This window comes from Eriocheir sinensis, chromosome 1, assembly GCF_024679095.1.
Source record: "Eriocheir sinensis breed Jianghai 21 chromosome 1, ASM2467909v1, whole genome shotgun sequence".
NCBI lineage: Eukaryota > Metazoa > Arthropoda > Malacostraca > Decapoda > Varunidae > Eriocheir > Eriocheir sinensis.
In genome coordinates this window covers 7,040,074-7,067,208 of record NC_066509.1, presented here as the reverse complement: position 1 = coordinate 7,067,208, position 27,135 = coordinate 7,040,074, and the positions used below count along the sequence as shown (strand labels likewise).

The 27,135-nt window shown below is 44.3% G+C and overlaps 1 protein-coding gene across 1 annotated transcript; it reads right to left on the bottom strand.

Moving 5' to 3' along the window:
* Positions 1 to 430: 430 nt before the first annotated feature.
* Positions 431 to 26,914, bottom strand: LOC126985969 (sex peptide receptor-like). Its single transcript, XM_050841637.1, has 2 exons — positions 24,585 to 26,914; positions 431 to 4,634 (listed from the first exon to the last, which is right to left on the bottom strand). The coding sequence occupies exon 1, from the start codon at positions 26,228 to 26,230 to the stop codon at positions 25,037 to 25,039; it is 1,194 nt and encodes a 397-aa protein (XP_050697594.1). The 5' UTR covers positions 26,231 to 26,914; the 3' UTR covers positions 431 to 4,634; positions 24,585 to 25,036.
* Between the last annotated feature and the right edge of the window lie 221 nt (positions 26,915 to 27,135).

Sequence of the window (27,135 nt, the reverse complement as noted above, 5' to 3'; positions counted from 1 at the left end):
GACAAACAAAAATATAAAAAAAAACAGCATCGCACGCATGGAATCATTTAACTTTTTTTCTTTTTACCTCACGCTTACGGCCAGTCAGAGAGAGAGAGAGAGAGAGAGAGAGAGAGAGAGAGAGAGAGAGAGAGAGAGAGAGAGAGAGAGAGAGATTCCACACTTCCACACTGATCAAAGGATAAGCTGTGGCGTGTTTGTGTTCGTTTGTGTGTGTGTGTGTGTGTGTGTGTGTGTGATCGAGTGATAAGCGAAAAAAAGAGAAATAGTGAAATATTACAGAAAACAGCAAGTGTACATACAGAGACCTCATGAATAACACACACACACACACACACACACACACACACACACACACACACAAGAAAGACAACGCCAAACAGATACGTCTATAAACAGTATATTCCATCATCATCATCAACATCATCAATATTATTACTATTTATTTATTAGATAATTATTACCATCATTACGAATACATAGCTATTAATATTATTTCCACATATGTTACACACACATACAGTCACTCCATCAATAAAGATAATTCCAAAAAGTGGGAATATTCCTCACCCTCGGACAGGCTCGATACTGGAATGAGAATGGGAATGAAGTAAGGAAGGGGAAGGCGATTACATGAGGGAAGAAAACAATGATATGATGAAAGGGAACGTAAGAATGTGAGATGTGATGGAGCGTGGGCGATGAGCATGAGGGCTGAGTAATGAGATGAGAGTGAGGTGAGAGTGAAGTGAGGTGAGGGGAGCCACTAGTGATCACTCTGTGCACTAGGGGCTCAGCGTGGGACAGAGTGACCACCAGCGTGTCGACGAACCTGCCAGGGAGGGAGAATGGGAAGGGGAGAAGTGGGGAAGGGGAGACGAAGGAAAAGGTAAGACGAGGGGAAGACGAGGCGAGGGGAGGCTTCTTGGGGATTCAGCTCTCCACCACCACAGCCAAGAAGGAGGAAGAAAGCAGGAAGGAGGAAAGAGGAAGGAGGAGGGGAGGCAGCAGAAGGTAGGGCGTCGAAGAAAGAGGAAGAGTGTTAGGAGGTAAGAGGAAGGAAGAAGGAGGAAGAAGATTAGTTTGGCATGATGAACGGGGAGGAAGAAGGGGATTAGAGAAGAGAGGAGGAGGAGGAAGAGGAGGAGGAGGAGGAGGAAGAGGAGGCGAGAGAGCAAGTAAGTAGAGAGTTTCAAGGTTGGGGCGGAGGAAGACGAGGACGCAGAGGAGGAGGAGGAGGAGGACGAGGAGGAGGAGGAGTAAAGGGAGACGAAGGGGATGGGGTTGTGTTTGTGTTATTTGCATTTGAGGGTCACATGAGTCAGAAGAGCACCGAGGTGAGGCAGGGGAGGGAGTGGAAGGGAAGGGAGAGGAGGAGAGGGAAGGGGGAAGGGGTAGGGGGTTGAGGAAGAGGTCGTAGTGTGTGAGTGAAGGTGGTGTTGGTTGTGGAGGAGGGGGAGGGGGGGAGGTACGAAGCTCTAATGCCACACTCTGAAAGCTTGGGTGTAATGTAGGAGGAGGAGGAGGAGGGCAAGGACAAGGAAGAAGAGTAGGTGGAGGAGGAAGAGGAGGAGGGCAAGACATCGAAGAGTAGGAGGAGGAGGAGGAGGAGGAGTAAGACGAACATGAAAAGGAGAGGAAAAAAGGAGGCAGGAAAGAGTAGCAAGAGGAAACAGATAATAAAGAAGAAAGAGGAGGGACGAAGAGGATAACACAGATACAAAGTGAGAGAGAGAGAGAGAGAGAGAGAGAGAGAGAGAGAGAGAGAGAGAGAGAGAGAGAGAGAGAGAGAGAGAGAGAGAGAGAGAGAGAGAGAGAGAGAAAACTGATAAAAGAAAACGAAAAACAAAGAAATGTGAACGCAGAATATGAGGAATGCTTTAACTACCTTGAACAGCTGACACGGAAAAATCATCATCGTCATCATCGTCACCAATCGAGCAAGGTGCACACACAGGTATACGTACACACACACACACACACACATCCACATACAGGTACACACAGAAAGAGCCTCACCTTCCTCACGCCAGCGCGGCTTGGCGTGAGGGAGGGATGCTTTCTCATTAATTAGGTAATCCCTCACCGTCCACCAATAACATTAATGGTATGCTTTTTATGTATATGTATATATATATATATTAAATACTCTATTCATGGTTGCATTTATAAACGTATTCACACCTATTATGACATCGACGTGTTTGCTAGTATATTGTAGCTTTCTTTATACAGGGTAATTCACGGGGAGGGAAGAGTGATGGGGAATGGGGGGAGTGGGGACACGTGGGGAGGGAACGAGAACCAGGTCAGCCCAAGGTGAAGGAGGAGGGGCAGGGGATGGCTGAGCACCTACTGAGAAGCAGCACCATAAAATTTAACGTGGTTTTTACTAGTATCTTCTCGTATAATATTTTCCTTCCTCTCCTTTCCTCTTCTCCTTTGTTTGTCAGTTTCCTCTCGGGGCCTCGCCAGTCACCTAAGCATCACCGGCTGTACAGTATTCAGGCCAGTCACAAAAACGTTGATTCAGGTACTATTTTTCTTCTCTCTCTCTCGTGTTTGATACCTGAATTTAATCACACGTACAAACACACACACACTCACACCTGTCACAACGCACCGCACCTGTCCCTCCAAACACGTGACTTCCGCAGCACATACTTCACTTTTTTTTTCCGTACACTTTAGTCCATCGATGTGAAGTCTCTCTATCACAAAATCGTCACCTTAGGAACACGAATCTATTACAAATACCCTTTAAATATTCATGTCACACCTGTCTGTATTCACTCCCACCTGGCTGTCACTTTATCACACACGTGTCACTCGAGGCGCGACACTTAATACTTTCACGTTACTTTAGCGGAAAAAATATAGCTTGTTCTTTTTTTTCTCAGGTTAAGCGCATTTTGTCTCCTCCGTTGTTGTTGTTGTTATTGTTGTTGTTATTGTTGGTTTATGTGATTCTGTGAGTCTGCTTTGGTTTTGCGTCCCTTGTCTTCTGTGTTGTTGTTGTTGTTGTTGTTGTTGTTGTTGTTGTTGTTGTTGTTGATTGCATTGTTGCCACTTCTACCGCTGATGATGTCCTGCGTTGTTGTTGGTGGCGGTGGTGGTTAACCGATATATGATGGATTTTTCCCTTCTCTTTCTTTCGTGTCCTTTATCATTTATGTTTTTGTAGATGTTGTTATAGTTATTGTCGTTGCTTTTGTCATTGTTGCTGGATCTGACGTTACTGGTCATTGGTTATTGTTACTGTTGATGACAGTGGTATTTTTTTTTTTGTTGATTATAATGCTGCTGTTTTTGTTGTGATTGTTATCAAATATTATTGGCCATACTTGGACAAATTGAAATAACTCACCGAGTATTCGAACCGTTTCCGTGGCGTCCAGCTCCATACCTCTGTCTGGGCGAGGTAGCGGAGTTTGAATACTGGCTGGGTTATTTCATTGGTAATATTGTTGTTGTTGTTGTTACTGTTGTCATAATAGTAATACCAATTTATATTATCATTGTTATAATTACATAGTCATCATTAATAATAAAAGTAGTAGTAGCAGTAGTAGTAGTAGTAGTAGTAGTAGTAGTAGTAGTGGTAGTAGTAGTAGTAGTAGTAGTAGTAGTAACAGTAGTAGCAGTGATAATAGTAGTAGTAATAATAATAATAATAGAAATAAAAATAATGATAAAGATTGTAGTAATAATAATAATAGTAGTAGTAGTAGTAGTAGTAGTAGTAGTAGTAGTAGTAGCAATAGTCGTAGTCGTAGTAGTAGCAGTAGTAGTAGTAGTCGTAGTTGTAGTAATAGTAGTAGAAGTAGGAGTAGTATTAGTAGTAGTTGTCATAGTATTAGTAGTCGCCGTCGTCGTCGTTGTCGTCCTCGTAGTAGTAGTAGTAGTAGAGTTGTTGTTGTTGTTGTTTTTGTTGTTGTTGTTGTTGTTGATGATGATGATGTTCTTGTTGTTGCTGTTGTTGTTGTTGCAGTAGTAGTAGTAGTAGTAGTAGTAGTAGTAGTAGCAGTAGTAGTAGTAGTAGCAGTAGTAGTAGTAGTAGCAGTAGTAGTAGTAGTAGTAGTAGTAGTAGTAGTAGTAGTAGTAGTAGTAGTAGTAGTAGTAGTGGTAGTAGTAGTAGTAGTAGTAGTAGTAGTAGTAGTAGTAGTAGTAGTAGTAGTAGTAGTAGTAGTAGTAGTAGTAGTAGTAGTAGTAGTAGTAGTAGTAGTAGTAGTAGTAGTAGTAGTAGTATAGTAGTAGTAGTAGTAGTAGTAGTAGTAGTAGTAGTAGTATCACCAGATGTAGATATTTATCACCATCACCACAATTACCATCACCACCATCACCACCATCATCACCATCACCAACATTATCCTTAGAGGGAACTTTTTCTCCCCCTTTAGTGACCTTTTCCAAGTCACAAATACCTAATCACACACATCTTTCCAACGACACCTGATGACGCAACCACGACGCTTCGATGACGCAGGAGGTGTGACGCAGCGACCGAAGCATCATCATCATCATCGGCAGCAGCAGTAGCAGTGACGCAACGGGATCACTAAGTACCCTAATAATAGCGTTGCCATGATGACGATTCACGCTGATCAGCCAGACGGACGAACGCACGGAGGAATCTGAAAAGAGGAAAAAAAATGATTAATTAATATACACGAGTGAAAAAAAAAGCCTTGCATCACGCGACATAGGCAGGAGGCGGAGAGAGATTTGATTACTAATTTTCTTCCACTTTTCCCTTCAATAAAGATAGATAGATAGATAGATAGATAGAAAGAGAGAGAGAGAGAGAGAGAGAGAGAGAGAGAGAGAGAGAGAGAGAGAGAGAGAGAGAGAGAGAGAGTTAATATAAAATAAGTTTTCCAAGTCTGCATCTATCATTCTTCCTGATTAGCTTACATTAATTATATTTTCTTTTAAAACATTGTAAATAGTTAACATTAGAAAGAAAAATTACGTATGGAGAGGATGCAAGGGGGGCGAGGAGGGAGAGAGGAACAATGATAATGATGATGATGATGATGATGATGATGACGACAACGGTAACAAAAAGACTAATAAACTCTTTTCATTTTTACGACTTGACTCTTCGCGGCCTTTCTTCAATACTTTTCTTATCATGTCAACTTTTATGATGACAAAATAAAAAGAGAATGGTCAGGAAAAAGTGATACACGAGAAGAGAACGGAGGAGAAGGAGGAGAAGGAAGAATAGGAGGAGGAGAAGGAAGAGAAGGAGGAGGAGGAGGAGGGACAGAACAGAGGATAAGAGATAAGAGAGAGGAAGAGTAATGGCTTGGAATCAGTGAGAGAAGAGAAAACTAAGTAAAAGGGAAAAGGAGATACGAGAGAGTGTGGGAGGAGGAAACAAACACAGCTTGGGTGATGAACGAGGAGGAGGAAACAAACACAGCTTGGGGGATGAACGAGGAGGAGGAGAAAGATGAAGGGGAGAGAGAAAAGAAAATCACGAATCTGCGCAATAAATAAAGAAAAAATAAAGAACGAAATTAATTAGACTAAATGCGAAGGAAAAAACACACAAAAAAACGCCGAAATCGTCATGTTTTCTTTGATTTATAAACGTATGTGGGACGGGAGGGGAGAGGAGGGGGCTGCGTGGGAGTGTGAGAGGAAAATCATTCAACAAAGAGGGTAGAAAGTTTCTCTTTGGAACTGTTAATGGACCTCAATTATGTTAACAAGCGCCCATAAAAACATAAAAATTCACCGTTCTTCCCTCCCGGCACATCATTATAAATCAAAGAGAGGAGAGGGAGCAATCGCATTCACCTAAGTGTAGCACATAAATCATAATCATTACTAAGAATTCTAACACGTAAACAGTCGAGGAATTTAATTTAAAGAGGTGGTGAGTTAGGGGTGGACAGGGACGCGGTGGGTGATGGGGCAGAGGTTCTCTTCTATATATTGCTGAGTGGGCGTAGTTCTTATGCGTGCTTACTAATTGCTCAGTGTGTTGATGTGCCAAAAGTGTGTATGCAGGGGAGGTGCCAATATCATTCTTCACATTTTGTTTGTAGTTTAGCATAAGTAAAATTTAAAACACTATAGATGGGGTAACATGAATAAAATAAAGGCGGTACATCATTGCAAACATCACAGGGGAAAATTAGGGTGTGTTCAGGGAGGGATGGAGGACTGCTGTGTTGTGTTGATCTGCCATGTTATGTTCTTCCCTTCTTCGTTAAATATAATGACACAATAATATCCATCAGATTATTTGACCATTATTGGACCAGCTGTTATTTGACAATGCTCATCGTTCCTCGACATTAAAAAAGCTGGAACCCATTAGAATATACTTCGGGAGGTCCGTGATATTTATGGCACGGCATTGCAATATCCATCCGTCTCCGTGTTCTAAACTTGCCTTGAGCAGAACTTGGATATTAAAACTTTAGATCGTCACACACTCTCTCTCTCTCTCTCTCTCTCTCTCTCTCTCTCTCTCTCTCTCTCTCCCATGAAAATTTTCATCCTACTTGAGAAACGCGTGTGGCAAGCAGGGATGGAGACATCATGGAGTATTCGTATTCGGTATTCCTATACATTCGAATACCGTATTTGGGTGTATTCGTTTTCGTATTCGAATAAACATTGATAAAAATCAAAGCATTCTCATTCGTATTCAAATACAAAGGAAAAGTATTCGTATTCTGCGAATAATCTGACAAATACATCAAAATTTATTGTCAGAAACAACAGCCGTTATTCCTTACAACTCAAGCCTCCAACTGGGCGGGCGTGTATGTGTAATCATCGTGTATAGCGCAGGGTTCGCACTTGGCAAGTTGGCAGACTGTGACAGCGCTGGGCCGCTGGAGTCTGACTCAGTTGCCACTTGCCAGTGTGGACGCTGAATGTATGTTCATGAGCTCATTTCACTGTTGCATAACTTCAGAACAGTTCTACACCCATTTACGCCGAGAAAGTATTTCTCAATGAAAAGTATTCATGAACGTATTCATGAATACTTTCAAGAAATATTCGTAATTGTATTCAAATTAAAATCATTTCAGTGTATTCGAATTCATATTCGTATTCGTTGGAATTTGAAGTATTCGTATTCGAAAACACAATTCTTGTATTCACTTAATCCCTGGTGGCAAGGTCGAAACACTTTACAGTATATCAGCAAATCAATTGATGATAAACTTTTATCACTGTATTTAAAGTTTTGGCTCACACACACACACACACACACACACACACATATATATATATATATATATATATATATATATATATATATATATATATATATATATATATATATATATATATATATGCACACACACACACACACACACACACACACAGGTATATATGCAACATTGTGAAAACAAAGAGAAATTAAAGATAATTGTAAAGTGTTTTGACCTTACCACACGATTCTGACAGGCAGAAACGTTATTTTAATAGTACAAGAGAGAGAGAGAGAGAGAGACAGAGAGAGAGAGAGAGAGAGAGAGAGAGAGAGAGAGAGAGAGAGAGAGAGAGAGAGAGGAGGAGTGGGGAGAAGAGTAGAGGATGTTTTCATGGCGATTAAGAATAAGAAACGGATTTGGGCAAGCCATATCATGCTTAGGAATGATAACGGATGGAAAAAGCGAGTAGCAACACAGAAAGTGTAGAAGATAGTGTAGACAGCATTTCTTGAGCAGGATGGAGTATACTATCATCAGGCAGAGAGGTGAAGAGCGTTGGGAAAGTATTTTGCTTTGCAACGGTGTATATACTAATAGTTGAAGATGATGCGACACATTAATCTTTATCTTTCATTCCTTTATTTACCTGTTTACACTTATAAAGGTGGAAAAGGAAAAAAAGAGCGTAGTAATGAAAAGGGAGAAGGAAAATACGATAGACATTAGCAAGTGAGATAAGATAAATTGAAAGAAAATAGGAAAACACTGAGTTTGTAAAGTAATATTTTGGTTGTAGGTAGCCTAGTCTGTGTGTGTGTGTGTGTGTGTGTGTGTGTGTGAGAGAGAGAGAGAGAGAGAGAGAGAGAGAGAGAGAGAGAGAGAGAGAGAGAGAGAGAGAGAGAGAGAGAGAGAGAGAGAGAGAGAGAGAGAGAGAGAGAGAGAGAGAGAGAGAGAGAGAGAGAGAGAGAGAGAGAGAGAGAGAGAGAGTGTGTGTGTGTGTGTGTGTGTGTGTGTGTGTGTGTGTGTAAATAAGTATGATGGGAAAAAAATAAACTATATAGGAAATATAGAAAAAATGGCAGGAGTAAAATATAAAGTTAAGCCACAAAGCGAGTCCATGACAGAATAAGCGAGCAGGCAAGCGATCTATTAGAGAAGTTAGGTCAGCCGGCGCGTTCGTCCGTGAGTCAGTCAGTCAGTCAGACGCACAAAGGCGGCTTATCATTGCGGGCATCACGAGCGGCTATTCCTGGCGCGTGGTCAGGGGACAGGGAAGGACGCGGGCGGCTGAGTGTTGTGATCCTTCATCGTGTGCTAACCTCGGTCCCCATCCCCCCCACCGCCTACAGCCCTACACGGTACTAGCCCATTCCAGGTCTAAAGGCATGTGGAGTGTATAAGACTGCTTGGTGATTAATACTATGATGATAATGAAAATGATGATGTTAATAGCAAAAAAAAAAATACTACTACTACTACCACTACTACATATACTGCTGCTACTACTACTACTACTACTACTACTACAACTACTACTACTTCTACTACAACGACTAAAAGTAATAGTAATAATAACAATAATAATAATAATAATAATAATAATAATAATAATAATAATAATAATAATAATAATAATAATAATAATAATAATAATAATAATAATAATAATAATAATAATAATAATAATAATTGTAATAATAATATCAATAATAATAAAAATAATGAAAACGCCACAACAACAAATTAAAGAATAATAAAATACCTGTTAAATGGATGATACATACATACATACATACATACATACATACATACAAAGATGCCTATTTATGCATACATACAAAATATAAAATTAAGTTACGGTGTAATAGATAATAATTTTGTTCAAGGTAATACAGAAAATAATTACGAAATTTCATCAAACACTGAAGGTAAAAAATCATTATAATAAACAGAGATTAGAGAGAGAGAGAGAGAGAGAGAGAGAGAGAGAGAGAGAGAGAGAGAGAGAGAGAGAGAGAGAGAGAGAGAGAGAGAGAGAGAGAGAGAGAGAGAGAGAGAGAGAGAGAGAGAGAGAGAGAGTAAACAGGAAATAGAAGTAGACATAATGTAAAGACTGTCGACCTCTTCATCCTGTCTCATCAAGGTTTAAAATTATACTTCTTGTAGATATGAACGCACAGCTGTTTCTCTAAGCTCGCCTTTATCACTCTTGTTGTCGTTGATGCTTTCTTGCTCTTGTTGCTCGTGTGTGTGTGTGTATGTGTGTGTGTGTGTGTTAGAGAGATTGATAGATAGATAGGAAAATAGATAGAGAGATAGATAGATAGAGAGAGAGAGAGAGAGAGAGAGAGAGAGAGAGAGAGAGAGAGAGAGAGAGAGAGATGATCAAGCCTGCTGTCATTATGTTTGAAGGCGGTCATTATATTCTCTCTCTCTCTCTCTCTCTCTCTCACACACACACACACACACACACACACACACACACACACACACACACACACACACACACACACACACACACACACACACACACACACACACACACACACACACACACACACACACACAACACACGCACAACCTCGCCAAACAACTATAAGTAACCCCCTGCAACAAGACATCACTCAGCCCGGCAAGTCCTCAATTCCGGGTCGGCACTTATCCATTTTTCATCGACTCCTTCTGAATAACCTTGACGCAACACTTTCCTTCCCTGTGGCTTCCTATAAAGGGGAAGCAGGGAGGATAGAGGGGGAAGGAGGGGTTTAGGAGGAGAGAGGGAGGGACTGATTGCTTAGTGGGGCCTGTGTTCACGATGAGGGAGTTTGTGTGTGTTATTGCTGTATCCTTGAGTGGAGAGGGGGAGGTGGAGGAGGAGGAGAGAAGGGGGCGATGCAGGAGGAGGGAGTAGCTCGGAGGATCACAAGGAGGAGTCAGGGGAGATATTGGAAGGAAGGGAGTGAAGGAGCAGGTATGATATGAGGACGTATATTAGAGAGAGAGAGAGAGAGAGAGAGAGAGAGAGAGAGAGAGAGAGAGAGAGAGAGAGAGAGAGAGAGAGAGAGAGAGAGAGAGAGAGAGAGAGAGAGAGAGAGAGAGAGAGAGAGAGAGAGAGAGAGAGAGAGAGAGAGAGAGAGAGAGAGAGAGAGAGAGAGAGAGAGAGAGAGAGAGAGAGAGAGAGAGAGAGAGAGAGAGAGAGAGAGAGAGAGGAGAGATAGAGAGAGAGAGAGAGAGAGAGAGAGAGAGAGAGAGAGAGAGAGAGAGAGAGAGAGAGAGAGAAGAAAAGATGTGAGAGGAAAGCATACCGTCTCCAAAGAATATGACAGACAGAGAGAAATAGGAAGGCAGAAGGAGAAAGATAATCAGAAATTTTCGAAAAAGAGAGAGAGAAAGGGGAAAGACAAACGTTCAGATAAAGAGGAAACTCGTCCATAAAAGAGGAAGAGGAGGGGGAGGAGAGAAAAACTGCAGAGAATAAAGGGAAAAATTGTGTAGCAGAAGGGCGCAAAAGGAAAAGAAGGGATCGCAGAATGAGAAAATGGTTCATATCGAAGAGGGATATATTTGAAAGGAGAGAGAGGAGAATGGATAAAAGGGAAGTAAGAGGAAAGGAAGGAAGAGGAGGAGCAGGAGACGAGTGGCGGAGAATGAATGGCATGTGATGTATCTTTTTTTTTCATTACTGTTTCCATTTTTTTTTTTTTGTCCTTGAGCTGCTTCCTTTGCTGTAAAAGAAATAAGACGGAGAAGAAAGTTTAAAGTAAAAGGAGAAGAGAGCGCAGAAAACAGGGTGAAAATGTTATGGAAGGGAAAGGAAACATTAAACAAGCGACCAAAAAAAGGTGTAAACGAAAGAAAAAGAGAAAACATTTAAATATCATTCACCAAAAACAAAAAAAAACAAAAAAAAAAAACCCAGAGGGTGAAGTTATACGGAAACTAATGCAATCAAAATTATGAAGACTCTAAAAAGGGGGAACGGATAAAAAAAGGAATTACAAAACAGAGGGTCTGAGAGAGAGAGAGAGAGAGAGAGAGAGAGAGAGAGAGAGAGAGAGAGAGAGAGAGAGAGAGAGAGAGAGAGAGAGAGAGAGAGAGAGAGAGAGAGAGAGAGAGAGAGAGAGAGCGTTATTGGCCTTAACAAAGCGGCACATTGCTAATAGAGGTCAGTCAACCACAAAACAATGGTTCTGAGAGAGAGAGAGAGAGAGAGAGAGAGAGAGAGAGAGAGAGAGAGAGAGAGAGAGAGAGACGAGACGAAACGAGACGAGACGAAACGAGATGAGATGAGATAGACAGACAGACAGACAGACAGACAGACAGACAGTATATGACAAAGGGGGCTCATAGCTGTCTATCCACTCTTTCCCTTTCACTTCTATTACATCCTCACTTATCCTCCATTAGCTCATTTTTCCTCTACACCTTTTTCCTTTTTCTCGGACGTGAACGAAGTCGAATCCACCTTACAAATAATAAAAGGGGTTAAGAATTTTGAAATATCATGAAGAGCCACCTGCAACCCTCCCTGGAAAGAAAGGTGCACGGTGAGTGTATCCTGCCTGTCCAAGCATACGGTTTTGAGACTCCGCGCCTCACAAAAGATTTCCAGAGAAGCTATAAGAAGCGCACTAAAAGGAAAAAATGTTAGGTATGACATGAAGCGACAGGGAACGAGCATCATGGATCAGGGGAAGGGAGTGGAGAAAAAGGCTGGGTACAACAGAGTGAGGCAAAAATAGAGAATTACGGATTAAGAAACATACGAAGCCTGAGGATACCTTGAGGACGGTTGTGGGTGTGAAATTAACTTGGAAAGATCATATCATGCGCAGGATTGATATCAGATGGACAGCCAAGATAAGAGAGTGGCGGCAACACAGATTTTACGGAAGTTAGAACCAGATGGAGATATATTGATTTAAAACGTTATCCGGAGTGGTATGGAGTACACGATAAGATAGAGAGGAGGATGACATTTCGAAAGCGAACTAGTAATGGCAGAAGATAATGATTACAGGGTGGAAATGAAGAAAATAGGAACGAATGAGAAAAAAAAGAAGTTGTCTTGTATAAAGCAAAGAACCAATGGGGAGGAAGGATTGATAAGGGAAAGGAAGTGAAGGAAAGATAAATGAAACAGGCTTTATAGTAGTGACTTGACCACACACAAACACACACACACACACACACACACACACACACACACACACACACACACACACACACACACACACACACACACACACACACACACACACTTCACATATTATTCACCAATCCTCTTTAAGAAAATAAGAGAAAGTAATATCAGAAATGTTTAACAATTTGGAGCGGGAGAATAAAATCGATAGAATATTTGCATGAAAGAATATTAGAAGAGCATAATGTAGAGCTGCCTGGCTTTAGATACTGCATAAAAGAGATTATTACTTAAAGGAGGAAACATACGCGAACGAAACACGAATTGCAAACAGACTGAAAGAAACATAGAAAATTAAAACTATGAAAAAAAGGAAAGTATACTAACATCAAAGGTAGTGCGTGATACTTAACGAGCTGGAGAAAAAGAAAACGGAATGTAGCAAACGGACTTACTAAACAAACAAACAAAAAATAAAGTACCAAAGGAAAGTGTGGTAAAAGAACATAGCAAATACAGACAGAATAAAACAATAACGTTAAAGAAGAAAAAGACAAACGGAAAGGTAAAATGACACGACAGGTAAATAGAACTTGAATAACGAGAGAAAGTCCGGGAAGGCAGGTAGGCAGACAGGTAAGTTAGGTAGGTATATAGGTAGGTAGATAAGTAGAAAGACAGGTAGGTATCAGGTGCAACAAAGGGAATAATAGGTTGATCCTGTTAATAATAAACGAGGTATATACAGGTATACAACGTGCAGGTATACAGCAAATTGACAGACAGACACAAGTAATGGACAGACACAACAGCTGACACGTGTACAGGCTGCGTGAAGACGGGTGTTGCAATTATGTGAAGGGGGAGGGGGGGGACGGGAGGGGGCTATAGGGGCTGAAAGGGGGGAGCTGTGGGGAGGGTGGAAGGGGGAAAGGGGTATTGGGGGGTGAAGGGGGGAGACGCCAAGTACCAGCAACCACCCCCATCTTCATTTGCATACATGTTGCTTCCACTCCTCTCTCTCCACCCCCCACTCTCTCTCTCTCTCTCTCTCTCTCTCTCTCTCTCTCTCTCTCTCTCTCGATGGGTCCCTCAACTTTACTTCCGTTTAAGTCTCCCTGAGTCTCTCCCTAACTTTTTTTTTTTTTTTTTTTTTTTCTTATTACCGCAGCTCCTGTTTTGCTTTTCGCCTATGTTTTTTTTTTGTTTTGTTTTTTGTTCGTGCCTGCCCTGTTTGTTTGTTTGTTTACCTGTTTGTTTGTATGTTGTCTGGTGGGTCAGCTTGTTTGTTTGCAGGATATCGGAAAAAGCAAAAAAAAAAAAAAAAAAAGATTGTGGAGAAGCTAATTTGTCAGACTAGCAACAAGTGAATCGGTTTGTGTGTGTGTGTGTGTGTGTGTGTGTGTGTGTGTGTGTGTGTGTGTGTGTGTGTGTGTGTGTGTGTGTGTGTGTGTGTGTGTGTGTGTGTGTGTGTGTGTGTGTGTGTGTGTGTGTGTAAATCCGTGACCAAACAAAACCGGAACGAGACAAAAAAACAAAGCAAATAAAAAAATAAAAAAAGCAGATATATTGTTTTTTCCACCCCGTTACACCGTTTCACATGTATTCGTTCACACCTCTACGGACAACCTAATCTATCTATACTCATCCATACATCATCTATATATAATTTTACAGAGTGCAATGTTTAGGGGGCTTCTTTTTCCCTCATGTAACGTTGCCCTTGAGCTGTTTATTAAAAAAAAAAAATCCTCACTCAACATAACAGAGAAACAAAGAGAAGGATAGGTAAAGTTTGTACCGTTGATCTCTCTCTCTCTCTCTCTCTCTCTCTCTCTCTCTCTCTCTCTCTCTCTCTCTCTCTCTCTCTCTCTCTCTCTCTCTCTCTCTCTCTCTCTCTCTCTCTCTCTCTCTCTCGGATTTAACTCAGAGTGGGCGCTGGTCACTAGTGGCGTCCCTCAGGGCTCGGTTCTTGGCCCAGTGCTCTTCATTATTTACATCAACGATGTGGATGTTGAACTCAATAATCGCATTAGTAAATTTGCAGACGACACAATAATTGGTAACTTGGTTCTCACTGACGAAGACAGGCAAAGCCTCCTAGAGGATTTGCACAAAATTTCAGCTTGGTCGGATAAATGGGAGATGCCCTTTAACGTAGACAAGTGCCAGGTCCTTCAAGTTGGAACGAGGAATAAGAAGTTCGATTACGAAATGCGCGGCGTTAAACTCACAAGCGTTCAATGCGTTAAGGACCTGTGGGTCAAAATCGCGTCAAACCTCAAATTCTCCCATCAATGCATCGATGCAGCAAATAAAGTGAACAGAATGTTGGGCTTCATTGAAAGAAACTTTTTATTCAAGAGTAAAGATGTAGTACTTCCGCTCTACAATAGTTTAGTCAGACCCCACTTGGAATATGCGGTACAGTTTTGGTCTCCCCACCATGCAAAGGACATTGCTAAATTAGAAGGTGTTGAGCGTCGAGCAACAAAAATGATCCCTTCCTTGCGCAACAAATCCTACGAAGAAAGACTTTCCACCCTTAACATGTTCTCTCTTGAGAAACGTCGCCTCCGAGGAATGTTTTAAAATACTTAATGGTTTCACGAATGTAGACAGAACAAAATTGTTTATGATCGATGACACTTTGCGAACGAGGAACAATGGCATAAAACTCAATTGTAGACAAGTAAATTCAGACTGCACCAAATTTTTCTTCACCAACGTTGTAGTGCGAGAATGGAATAAGCTCCCACCATCAGTGGTCCAGTGTAACACGATTGACTCCTTTAAAAACAAGCTCGACCGTCACTTCCTTGAACTTCATATTAACTAGAGTAGAAAAGCAACGTTTTGGAGCCATCTGATTAATGTAAAATCACTTAGGTTTAAGGACAGACCACCTAGTCTGGACCATGGGGTCTGTGTGGTCAGATTTTCTATGTAATCTATGTAATTCTCTCTCTCTCTCTCTCTCTCTCTCTCTCTCTCTCTCTCTCTCTCTCTCTCTCTCTCTCTCTCTCTTTCAACAGCAATCTTGACGTAAAAATAGAAGAGGAGGCGAGGAACTTCAAATCTTTCCATCCTTCAAGACAGTAAATCACGTGCATCAAGCCTGTGTATGTGTGTGTGTGTGTGTGTGTGTGTGTGTGTGTGTGTGTGTGTGTGTGTGTGTGTGTGTGTGTGTGTGTGTGTGTGTGTGTGTGTGTGTGTGTGCTTTCACGCGGTGCTTTCTGACTTGCCTCGTTTTATCTCTTCTCCTTTCCCTCTTCTCAATGGTGTTTTTATTACATTCTCTCTCTCTCTCTCTCTCTCTCTCTCAATCTGTGCGTTCTCTTTCCCTCTTCTCGCTCCTATAAGCCACATCTATCGGGGGGGAGAGAAGAGCAAAGAAAAAAATGAAGAACAAGAGAGAGAGAGAGAGAGAGAGAGAGAGAGAGAGAGAGAGAGAGAGAGAGAGAGAGAGAGACAGGAAGGGAGATACAGGGAGAGAGATATGTAAGCTATTTTTATATAGTACATTTACGTCACTACTTGCTGTATTCACGAAGGAAGTCAACGCTCACCTGATACCTACACGAAGAAAGACGAAGTTGAAGCGATATGTAATGTTAATGCGGATCAAAACAGGCGTAAAAGAAGGGGAATCGAAGCGTGTTTAGGAGACACACATTTTAGGCCAAGGCTGACAGGTGTTAGTGGGTGGTAATTTAAGCTACACAGGTGCTGGGAGTTGGTCTTTAATCCTTGTTGGAAATGAATAACCTGAAGAGTCAATATGCTTTTAGGTTTCATTACATCTGGCAGCTTAGTAAAGTCTGTGGTGAGGTGTGTGTGTGTGTGTGTGTGTGTGTGTGTGTGTGTGTGTGTGTGTGTGTGTTTGCCTACGCAGGTGTTACTGTTGATAATTATGGGGGTTGCTGAATAGATTAAGTGATATGTGTGTGTGTGTGTGTGTGTGTGTGTGTGTGTGTGTGTGTGTGGTTGTGCGCGCGATATATGATATACTCTTACGTCACACGAACTCATCCACAAACATTTCCAGCATAACATTTCCATTCACTTCTTTCCCTTCCTTCCATTCCCTTCCCTTCTCTTTCCTTCCCTCCTTTCATTTGCTTATCTTCCCTTCCCTTCCCATTCATTCCCTTTCCCTTTTCTCTCCTTTCTTCCCTTCTCTTCCCTTCCCTTCAATTCACTTCCCTTCCCTTTCCTTCACTTCCCTTTTCTTTCCTTCCTTCCCTTCTCTTCCCTTCCCTTCCCTTTCCTTCACTTCCCTTTTCTTTCCTTCCTTCCCTTCCCTTCTCTTTCCTTCCCTTTCCTTCCCTTCCCTTCCCTTCTCTTTCCTTCCCTTTGCTTCTGTTCCCTTCCCTTCCCATCCCTTATCTTCACTTCCCTTTTCTTCCCTTCCCTTCACTTCCCTTCCTCTCCCTCTTTCCCATTATTCTCTCTTCCCTTCGTCTCTCATCACTTCTTGCTTCCCTCCCTCGTTCTGTCATTGGTTCATTCTCCACCCTTTTCCATTATCAATTGCGTCGAGTACTCTCTCTCTCTCTCTCTCTCTCTCTCTCTCTCTCTCTCTCTCTCTCTCTCTCTCTCTCTCTCTAACAATTGTTTGCTCACAGTATTAGTGGATTACTGACCATCGGGGAGAGAGAGAGAGAGAGAGAGAGAGAGAGAGAGAGAGAGAGAGAGAGAGAGAGAGAGAGACGGCTGACCTCTTTTAACGTTGAGTAATTTTATCCCATTGTAATTTTCCTCCTTTTTTCCCTCCTTTTTTCCTCTCCTCATTCCTTTCCTTTATGCCCTCCTTTCCTTTCTTTAATATATTTGCACTTTTTCTTTCCCTTTTTGTTTTTTTTCTTTATCAAATAAATATCTCGCGTTCTCATGTTATTATCCTCTTTATGTTGTGTTACTGATTTCGTTTATTTTTTCTTCCTCTTAGTGTGTGTGTGTGTGTGTGTGTGTGTGTGTGTGTGTCGGGGTCATTAAAAAGGGAACACACTCGCCTTTTCTCTCCTCATACCTTTCTCCATTCCTTCATTTCCCCTTTCCTCTTCCTCTTCCTCATTTCCCTCCACCTCTTCCTTCTTATCCAGAGCCTCCTTTCGTACCTCTTCCTCCACTCACTCCTCCTCATTTCCTGTTGCCACTTCCTTCTTAGCCTCCTTTCGCTTCACCTCACTCTTCTCTTCCTCCTTATTCTCCTTTCTTCCTTCCGCTTCCTCTTCTCCTTCTCTGTAATCCCCACAACATCAGAATGCAAGCCTGGCAGAAAGCGTCACTATGCATTGAGACTTGAGAGAGGGATGAGAAAGGCTTACCACTACTACTACCACCACCACCACCACTACTACTACGACTACTACTGTTATTGCTATTTCTGGTATAATGATATTGGCTCCACCGCCTCTGCTCTCTCCTCTACATCTGTTTCTGCTTCTACGGCGGCACCTGCATTAGCAAGTATCAGTATTAATGCGATTACTACTACCATCATTGGTTATGGGGTGCACGGTGGCCTATTGGTTCAGTGCGTCAGCCTGTGAAAGTGAAGAGCCGTGGTGGTGCGGTTCGATCCTCTGTGCAACCGCGTGACGTCAGAAAAGTCATCCGATCTCCTTAACAACCCCTTAAAAGCGATCTCAAGAAGAAGACTATGCTGATTGAGTATCGATAGCACCACCATAAGCGTGTTCCCGTTCTCTCTCTCTCTCTCTCTCTCGCTCTCGCTCTCCCTCTCTTCGATCGTTCCGTCTCTCTCCTTGCTTGTTTCCGCCATTATTTATCATATTCCTTCCATTTGTCTCACTTTCTTGTGTCTCCTCCTTCATCTTTTCTTTTCCAGCCTTAAATCCAGCTGTCTTTCCTGTCTTTGTTCCCTTTGTTCACTTCCTCTCTCCATTCTTTTAACCGCTATTGTGTTTGCTTCGTTCTTTTTTTCTTTTTTCCCTGTCTCGTCACACTCGTTTCTCTCTCATCCAGTATTTTTGTTCCTCTCGCATTTTTCCTTTCCTTCATTTGCTGTTTCTTCCTTTTCTTTATCCTTCCCTTTGTCTTTGTCGCACTCTGTTTCTTACTCCCTACACACATTCCTTTCTTGTTAAATCGTTTCATCCTGTCTTTTAATCCCTTTTATCTTCCTTCTCTTCAAATTTTCCTGCTCTGTCTTCCCCCGATCTTTGTTTTCATCCTTTCTTCTAATGTACTCTATCTTCATCCTTCTTTTCTTTTCAAAATATCCTGTCCTTTCTTTCCCTTATCTTTGTTTTCATCCTTCCTTCTAATTTTTTCTATCTTCTCTTCTTTCCAAAATTTCCTGCCCTTTTCTCCCACCTATCTATGTTTTTGCCATTTTCCTTTCCCTTCCCTTCCCTTCTCGTTCATTACCTTCCCTTCGCCTTCCATCTCTCTACACTTTGTTTCCTTCATCTCTTATCACTTCTTGCTCCTCTCCCTCGTTCTGTCCGTTTCAATTGCTGTTAACCTTTCTTCCTCTTCTTTATACTCCTTCCTCCCTTCCATCTGCCTTGCTTCCTTCCTTTCTCCTGCCGTCTCACCTCACTTTCACCTAATCTTTATTTCATGAGTGATTAATCTTAACTTATTAAACATGATCGCCCACCTTCGTGAAGTTGCCCTGCGTGTAAACCGTCATGATGGTACACACACACACACACACACACACACACACACACACACTCATATGCATCATAGCGTGGTAAATACGATCAGTTAACATCAGAGAGAGCGAGAGATCTTCATAGATTTACATAGAAAATCAGACCACACAGACCCCATGGTCCAGACTAGGTGGTCTGTCCTTAAACCTAAGTGATTCTGCATTAATCAGAAGGCTCCAAAACGATGCATTTCAACTCTAGTTGATATTAAGTTGATGGAAGTGACGGACGAGCTTGTTTTTGAAGGAGTCAATCGTGTTACACTGGACCACTGACGGTGGGAGCTTATTCTATTCTCGCACTGCAACGTTAGTGAAGAAAAATTTGGTGCAGTCTGAATTTACTTGTCTACATTTAAGTTTTACGCCATTGTTCCTCGTACGCAAAGTGTCATCGATCATAAACAATGTTGATCTGTCTACATTCGTGAAACCATTAAGTATTTTAAAACAGTCGATCAGTTTTTCTCGGAGGCGACGTTTCTCAAGAGAGAACATGTTAAGGGTGGAAGGTTTTTCTTCGTAAGATTTGTTGCGCAAGGAAGGGATCATTTTTGTTGCCTGACGCTGAACACCTAATTTAGCAATGTCCTTTGCGTGGTGGAGAGACCAAAACTGTACCGCATATTCCAAGTGGGGTCTGACTAAACTATTGTAGAGTGGAAGTATTACATCTTTATTCTTGAATAAAAGTTTCTTTTAATGAAGCCCCACATTCTGTTCGCTTTATTTGCTGCATCGATGCATTGCTGTAAGAATTTGAGGTTTGACGAGAGAGAGAGAGAGAGAGAGAGAGAGAGAGACTGGCAGAAACAGACACTCCATTAAATAGAAACATGCATCCAACACTAAGGAAGAGTAAAAATGCCATAAAAAGGAGCTAACAAAATTCAAACCAGACAAATCCAACTACCCTCACCCCCTCAACACACACACACACACACACACACACACAGGCTGACCCCGCTTTATCTAACCGTCTCCACCACCACCACCACTCGCAACAACAGCCACCACCCCACACTTCATTAAATAAACTTCTCCGATTCCCGCGAAATGGACAAACATTACTCGGACTCGGGCTATACCGCGCCGAATCCCACCCGACCCCATGGCAAAGGTGGTGGTGGTTGGTGATGGTGGTACCCGTGGTGATGGGTGGGTGGTGGTGATGGTGGTGGTGGGGGCGGGGCTTGGCGGGAAGCCTCAACCACTAGCTAGCCTATTCGTCGTCTGCTACATGTTATCACTTCTTTCCATCGGTTATACGGGCCATCAATAATAGATCGAGTGGTAGTAGTAGTAGTAGTAGTGGTAGTAGTAGTAGTAAAGTGAAGAAACCAGAGTTAATTTTCTCCGTGTTTACCCAAGAGTCATTTCGTGCCCAGAGTTAAGCTGCTCCCACACTAGGACTTTTCAAGCGCGTCATCACGCGACTCGATCGCCTCAACTCCCATATATGGTAAAATGGGCGGAGCTACGCGGGACTCACCGAGAACCTAGCCGAGGGGCATTTGGCGGGACTGGCGAGTCCCGCGCTCAGTTGTTTCCATACAGTGAAGATGGCCTAGAGGAGTTTACAATCTATACGGCATAACCTCAGAGGGCCAACGGTCCGCTCACAAGGGGATACGAGAGAAACACTGCATGTTAATAGCCTAGATTGCCCTAGAACTTACAATCTACACGACATGACCTTGGAGGACCTACGGTTCGCTCACAAGAGCTACGAGAGAACGATTACATGTTGAACATTAATTGGGGTAGGAGAGTTTGGGTGGTGTGTGCGAGTGTGTGTGTGTGTGTGTGGACAGAGACGATTGTGTCGCCGGGTCGTCACCAGCAGGTTGAAATGATCGAGGGCGGCTTGTGGGCAAAAGGGTAATTACTCGCCCCTAAGATATTAATCAGTATGGTAAGCCGGGGGACAGGGGGGGGGGGGATGATGCACTGGGGAGAAGGGGAGGAATGCTTCACTGGGATGGGTGTGGGAGGGCGTTAAATCACTGGGCAACGGAAAGCTGCTTACCTGTAGGTTGAAATGAGGGTGGCTTATGGGCCACTTCATCGCTCTGCGCTCTCTTTTATACCGGGGACAGGGAGAGAAGAGAGGGATAAAGGGATTCCCTGTATTACCCCGAGGGAAGGAACCGTACAACGTCCACTGACGTCTGACTCAGACGGTCGCCTCGCCCGTTTGGGAGTTTCCCCCCCCTTCCCCCTCGAAAGTCCGACTCATGACGCGCGTTACCAACCCCAGTGTGGGAGCAGCTTTAGGCCTCGCAAACTCCGCTTCCAAGAATTCCCTGTTAAATTACTTAGTTTCCGTTTTCCTTACCCCCGTTTTCTCTCATTTGCCATTATTTGCGGTTTTTCTCGGCCTCACATACTTCGTAAATTGCAGAGAGAGAGAGAGAGAGAGAGAGAGAGAGAGAGAGAGAGAGACTTGTTTTTCCTTAGTTGCTTTGCTTCGTTTGTGGAGAGGAGGTGAATTTGAAGTGGACCGAGTAAATAGTGAAATGGAAGCACGACTAGCGGACAAAAACAGAGTAGCTAGTGTTGCCTCAGCGAGTGGCGAAAGACGGAGTGGATGAGTCGACCCAATTAGCCTCGTGAAGTTTTAAAAGCCAGAGAAACTGAGGTAAAGAGAGAGGAGGAGGAGAGAGAGAGGGAGAGAGCGGGTGGAGGGAGGGTAGAAGTAACACACACCACCTACACCTTACCATTCAGTTACTTCATATACTTAACACCCATTTAGTCCTGTCAAGTTTTAAAGAGAGAAACAGGGAGATAGGGAGAGGAAGAGAGGGATAGAGAGAAGAGGAGAGGGAAATGATAAGGGGGTGGAGGGAGGATGAGAGGAACACCCCACACACCAAACCATGCAACTACTCCACATACTTAACACTAATTTAGCCTCGTAGTGAAGTTTTAAAGCCAGAAACAGGAAATGTGAAAGTAAGACAGAAGAGGGTGGAGGGAGGGTAAAACGAACACCCACCCTTATACCTATCCATGCAACCACTATACCTCACACTCATTTAGCCTCGTAGTGAAGTTTTAAAGGCAGAAACAGGAAAAAGGAGAGTCAGACAGAGAGGGGGGTGGAGGGAGAGTAAATCGAACAGCCGCCTTTATACCTATCCATGCAACCACTATACCTCACATTCATTTAGCCTCGTAGTGAAGTTTTAAAGGCAGAAACAGGAAAAAGGAGAGTCAGACAGAGAGGGAGGTGGAGGGAGAGTAAATCGAACAGCCCCCTTTATACCTAACCTTGAGACTACTATACCTCACACTCATTTAGCCTAGTAGCGACGTTTTAAAGCAAGAAACCGAGAAAATAAGAGAGAAAAAGAGACTTAAGGGGTGGAGGGAGGGTAGTGGTGACGTTTTAAAGCAAGAAACAAAAAAGGAAAGTGAGACCGTAGGAGGGTTAAGGGAGGGTAGAATGAACACCCCCACACCAAACCACGTATTACAACATGTACTTAACACCCATTTGGCCTTGAAGTGAAGTTTTAAAGCCAGAAGCAGAGAAAATGAGACAGAGGGAGTGAGGAGAGGGTAGAACAAAAAATCATCCCCCACGATAAACCACATATTACAACCCTCCCCTCCCTACACACACACACACACACACACACACACACACATACATATTAGAACACGGACATCTCAACAGCCAAGTCTCCCAGTCACTAATCCACGCCAACGCGCCCAAAGGCAAGGCAAACAGCTCCAGGGATGAACCGCACGCCTTCCCCACGCCACCTCCACTCCCAGGATCATTCACGCGGCCAGAAAGAAAAGTAAGACTAGCTTTGTTTGTTTATTATCTCCAGGTTTATGTTGGAGAGGCGAAGGAAGGAGGGAAGGAGGGAGGAATGTGAAAGAATACGATGGAATGGGGAGGTAGGAAAGAACGAAGGAAAGGAAGGAAGGAAGGCTAGAAAAGTGATGAAGGAATGATGGAGAAATGTCGATGAGAGAGAGAGAGAGAGAGAGAGAGAGAGAGAGAGAGAGAGAGAGAGAGAGAGAGCAGTTAACACATTATGACCAAGTTCAGCCTATGAGCGTGGATGTGTCGACCTCTGACCTTATGTGCGGGTCATGTAATCGATAATCCAACCAGAAAAAGAGATGGTATTTCACTCGTATGCAACCTGGAATTATAGTTTGCCAGTGGGAGTCGCTGAAAAGGCAATACACACACACACACACACACACACAGAAGGGAAAGACGGAAAGGCACACACACACACACACACACACACACACGTAAGCAAAAATAGAATGCGGAGAACACACACACACACACACACACACACACACATCCATTAGTGGTCACCTATATCTCCTCAGGCAATAATAAATACTGTATTTATTACTGGCGTTCTTAAAACATTCTCTCTCTCTCTCTCTCTCTCTCTCTCTCTCTCTCTCTATTGAAGTTGCTCGCGTCACGATCGTATGTAACTTAACGTTAACTTTTACCAGATTTCAACGTCATTTTCATCTTTGCATTAATACTAAACATTTCCCTGAGCCCAGCAATTCATTAGCAGTGTGTGTGTGTGTGTGTGTGTGTGTGTGTGTGTGTGTTGGTTGGTTGACTATCCAGAATTATTCGTAGCAGATTGAATGGTGTGTGTGTGTGTGTGTGTGTGTGTGTGTGTGTGAGATCATGTCGTGAGATATTAAGGTTCCGAAACTGTATGTGTGTGTGTGTGTGTGTGTGTGTGTGTGTGTTGCTGATTGGCAGATGGCTGAAAGTGAGTGTGTGTGTCGGTGTGTGTGTGTGTGTGTGTGTGTGTAATCATGTGAGATATTAAGGTTCCGAAACTGTATGTGTGTGTGTGTGTGTGTGTGTGTGTGTGTGTGTGTGTGTGTTGCTGATTGGCAGATGGCTCAAAGTGTGTGTGTGTGTGTGTGTGTGTGTGTGTGTGTGTGTGTGTGTGTGTGTGTTATTCTGTGGCAAATGATTCAAAGTGTGTGTGTGTGTGTGTGTGTGTGTGTGTGTCTGAATTATTCTGTGGCAAATGATTCAAAGTGTGTGTGTGTGTGTGTGTGTGTTTCGAATTGCTCCGTGAGAGGTGATTCGAAGTTGATTGCACTAAATGAAGCCTCAAGTCGAATGCATGAATAAGAGAGAGAGAGAGAGAGAGAGAGAGAGAGAGAGAGAGAGACTCGGCCATTACAGAGGAGAATGACAGATGGGGGAAGATAAAAGGAGAGTAAAAGGCGTGTTTCATAATGGGTTACTCAGCAGTAGACGGGCGAGACAGAGCGAGACAATGAGACACCGTGAAGCAGCCTCGCTAATTAAGCTGTCACTTGTGTTATTTCTGCTCTTTCATCCGGGAGATGGGAAAAATTGCTATTACAAGGTATCGCCTACTTGATTTCACCTGTGTGTGTGTGTGTGTGTAGACAATTATTTTTTTTATAAGGCAAAGCATGAGGTTGAAAGGGAGAGATAGCCTTTAGTGCCCTCGAGGAGTTGAGTGAGAATTATGGATCTTGCGGATATTTGATAGTGGACTATTCACTGGGCGGGACTCACCTGCTATGGGTTGCCTACAAAACAGTTTCGCTGACAGCCGCCCGCACCTCTTCTTTCTCTTCCTCCTCGCCGCACCCTGGGCTGCTGTTTTTCTCGAAGTGGACCCTGAGGGCGGCGGGGCTGCGGCGGCCCTCTCCACGAGAGCCACTTACCAGCAGCCCCTCCCGCTCACCCCCGCCAGTTGGAGTGTTCTCTTGGGAACTGCCCTCCGCCCCGACGCAGCCCCCCTCCAACGTCTCCAGCTGATAGTAGTCAACCTCCGTCATGTTCCTGGCCAGGCCTCCTCGGCGGGGCACAGTGGCTTCCGGAGATTGGCTCTCAGCCAGGTCACTCACGTTGGCCACGGAGCTGCGTGTGCCGTTGTAGAAGGTCTGACCCGTGAACTCTGAGGTGGTTTGGCAGCCAGATGAGGGGCGCCTCGAGGCGCCGCCCTCACCTGGCGTTGCCCGCCCTCAGATTATAGTTTCTGAAGTCAGTGATCTGCAGTTGCGGGGAGGCCCGTTGTACATGGACCCGCGGGAGTCGCGAGTCGAGTCCATACGTCGCCAAGACTGACTCCCGCCGCGGACGAACAAATCACGGAAGGTTTCGCGGAACTGACGCGACATGCCACAGTAGATGGCGAAGTTGATGGGGTACGAAAAGATGATGAAGGAGTTTGAGATGATGAAGAAGCGCATGACAATGTCGTATGACTCCTCCGAAAAGATTCTGAGACCGGAGTTTGAAATGATGTGGAGGACGGTGATGACCGCGAGGGGGATTTCTGTCACCAGGAACACAGACACGACCACGATCAGCATCAGCGTTGTGTTGTGGTCACGCAGCTTCCGGCACTCCTTGCCGGAGCTCTTGTCGTTGAGCAGCTTCTTCCGCCGCGCCTGTGCCTCTTTCAGGGCTTTGAAAAGCAACACGTTGAGCACGACGAGCACCGTGCACGGCCCCAGATGTACGAACACAACCCGGAACCAGAAGTATATTGGATAGTAGACATCGAGACTGATAGCGGTGACCCAACTATTGTAAAAGACTCTGCACACCCACACACACTGGCCCTCCCATTCCATCTGCGCTGACTCGTAGCGGTTCTCGAAGACCCTCGGCGTCTGGTGGATGGCGGCGAAGAAAAATACCCAGACGATGGCCCAGGTGACGATGGACTGGGTGCACCAGCGAGGTGCACGCGACGGGTGGCACACGGAGATGTAGCGCTGCGTGGCCAGCAGCACGGTCAGCCAGATGGAGGCCGTGTGGAACATGTTGGGAATGGCCTCGTGCAGCACGTACCACGCGTAGCAGGCGGCGGGCGGGTGCAGCGGCTTGGCGTGGTTGTCAAGGGTGTACATGTAGAAGAACATGGGCTCCGGGAAGAGCACCGTCAGCATGTCGGAGAGCGCCATGGCCATGAGCACGGCGTTGGTTGGGGAACGCATATGTGGCTGCCACAGCACGGCCACGATGAGGGTGTTAGCCACCGTGGTCACCAACAGCAGCACGGGCATCGCATACCCGTACAGCGGCACGGCCAGGTCCAGCGGATACTGGCCGCTCACGTTGAGGTGCTCAACGGTGTTGTTGGAGGTGACGTTCCCCTCCCAGGTGTCATTACCGCCGCAGGTCACGTCAAGCACATCGGACTCGTTCATGGCGGCGCGGGGCAGGGGGGGCGGGGGCGAGCAGAGGACAGGAAGGGTCAGGCGCTGCTACTCACGCCGCAACAACCATCATTGCCTTGGTCAGTGTGTGGCGGGTCTATTCAGTTTGTGAGGTCCTCGTGTGGGTGACCCGCGCCTAGCAGGACATCAACCTCGCCACATGCTGGCAGGACGCGGCGGGGATAACGGGGAGTAGCGCTGTGTAGGGCAGGGGGCGGCGGGGCATGCCAGGCGCGGCAGCGGCGGCGGCTGGAGTAATAGTGAGCGTGTGGCGGGGACGAGGGAAGCGGGGCAGACACATCCACCCGTCACCGCGGCCGCAGCCAAACTGAGGCACTGAGTCTCCCGGTCCCGGCACACTGGCAGGCCCTGGCACTCCACGGTGCACAGTGCACACTCGGAGTTTCCAAAAAACTCCGTATTTCTGAGGCATCTCCTGATATCCACAACCCATCCCAGCGCCCGAGTTATCCGCTGCGCAGCGCTTCCCGTCCTCTCGAGCCGGAGTCGTATTTACGGAAAACAAGCTTAGACACGCGAGTGGAGGGGCGGCGGCGGGCGGTGCGTAAATCGAATTCTTTTACGGACACCAAACACCGCCCCCACCCGTGACGCCCTGGCTGGCGGCGCGGCATGTGTGCTGATGTGTGTGTGTGTGCAGTTCACGATTCACCATGATCTGACTTTGTGCTGGACTCGCGACCGATACTTTGAAAACAAAATAGTAGTAGTAGTAGTAGAATCTCTCTCTCTCTCTCTCTCTCTCTCTCTCTCTCTCTCTATATATATATATATATATATATATATATATATATATATATATATATATATACATATTATTATTATTATTAGTAGTAGTAGTAGTACTGGTGTAGTAATAATAATAGTAAAATCCA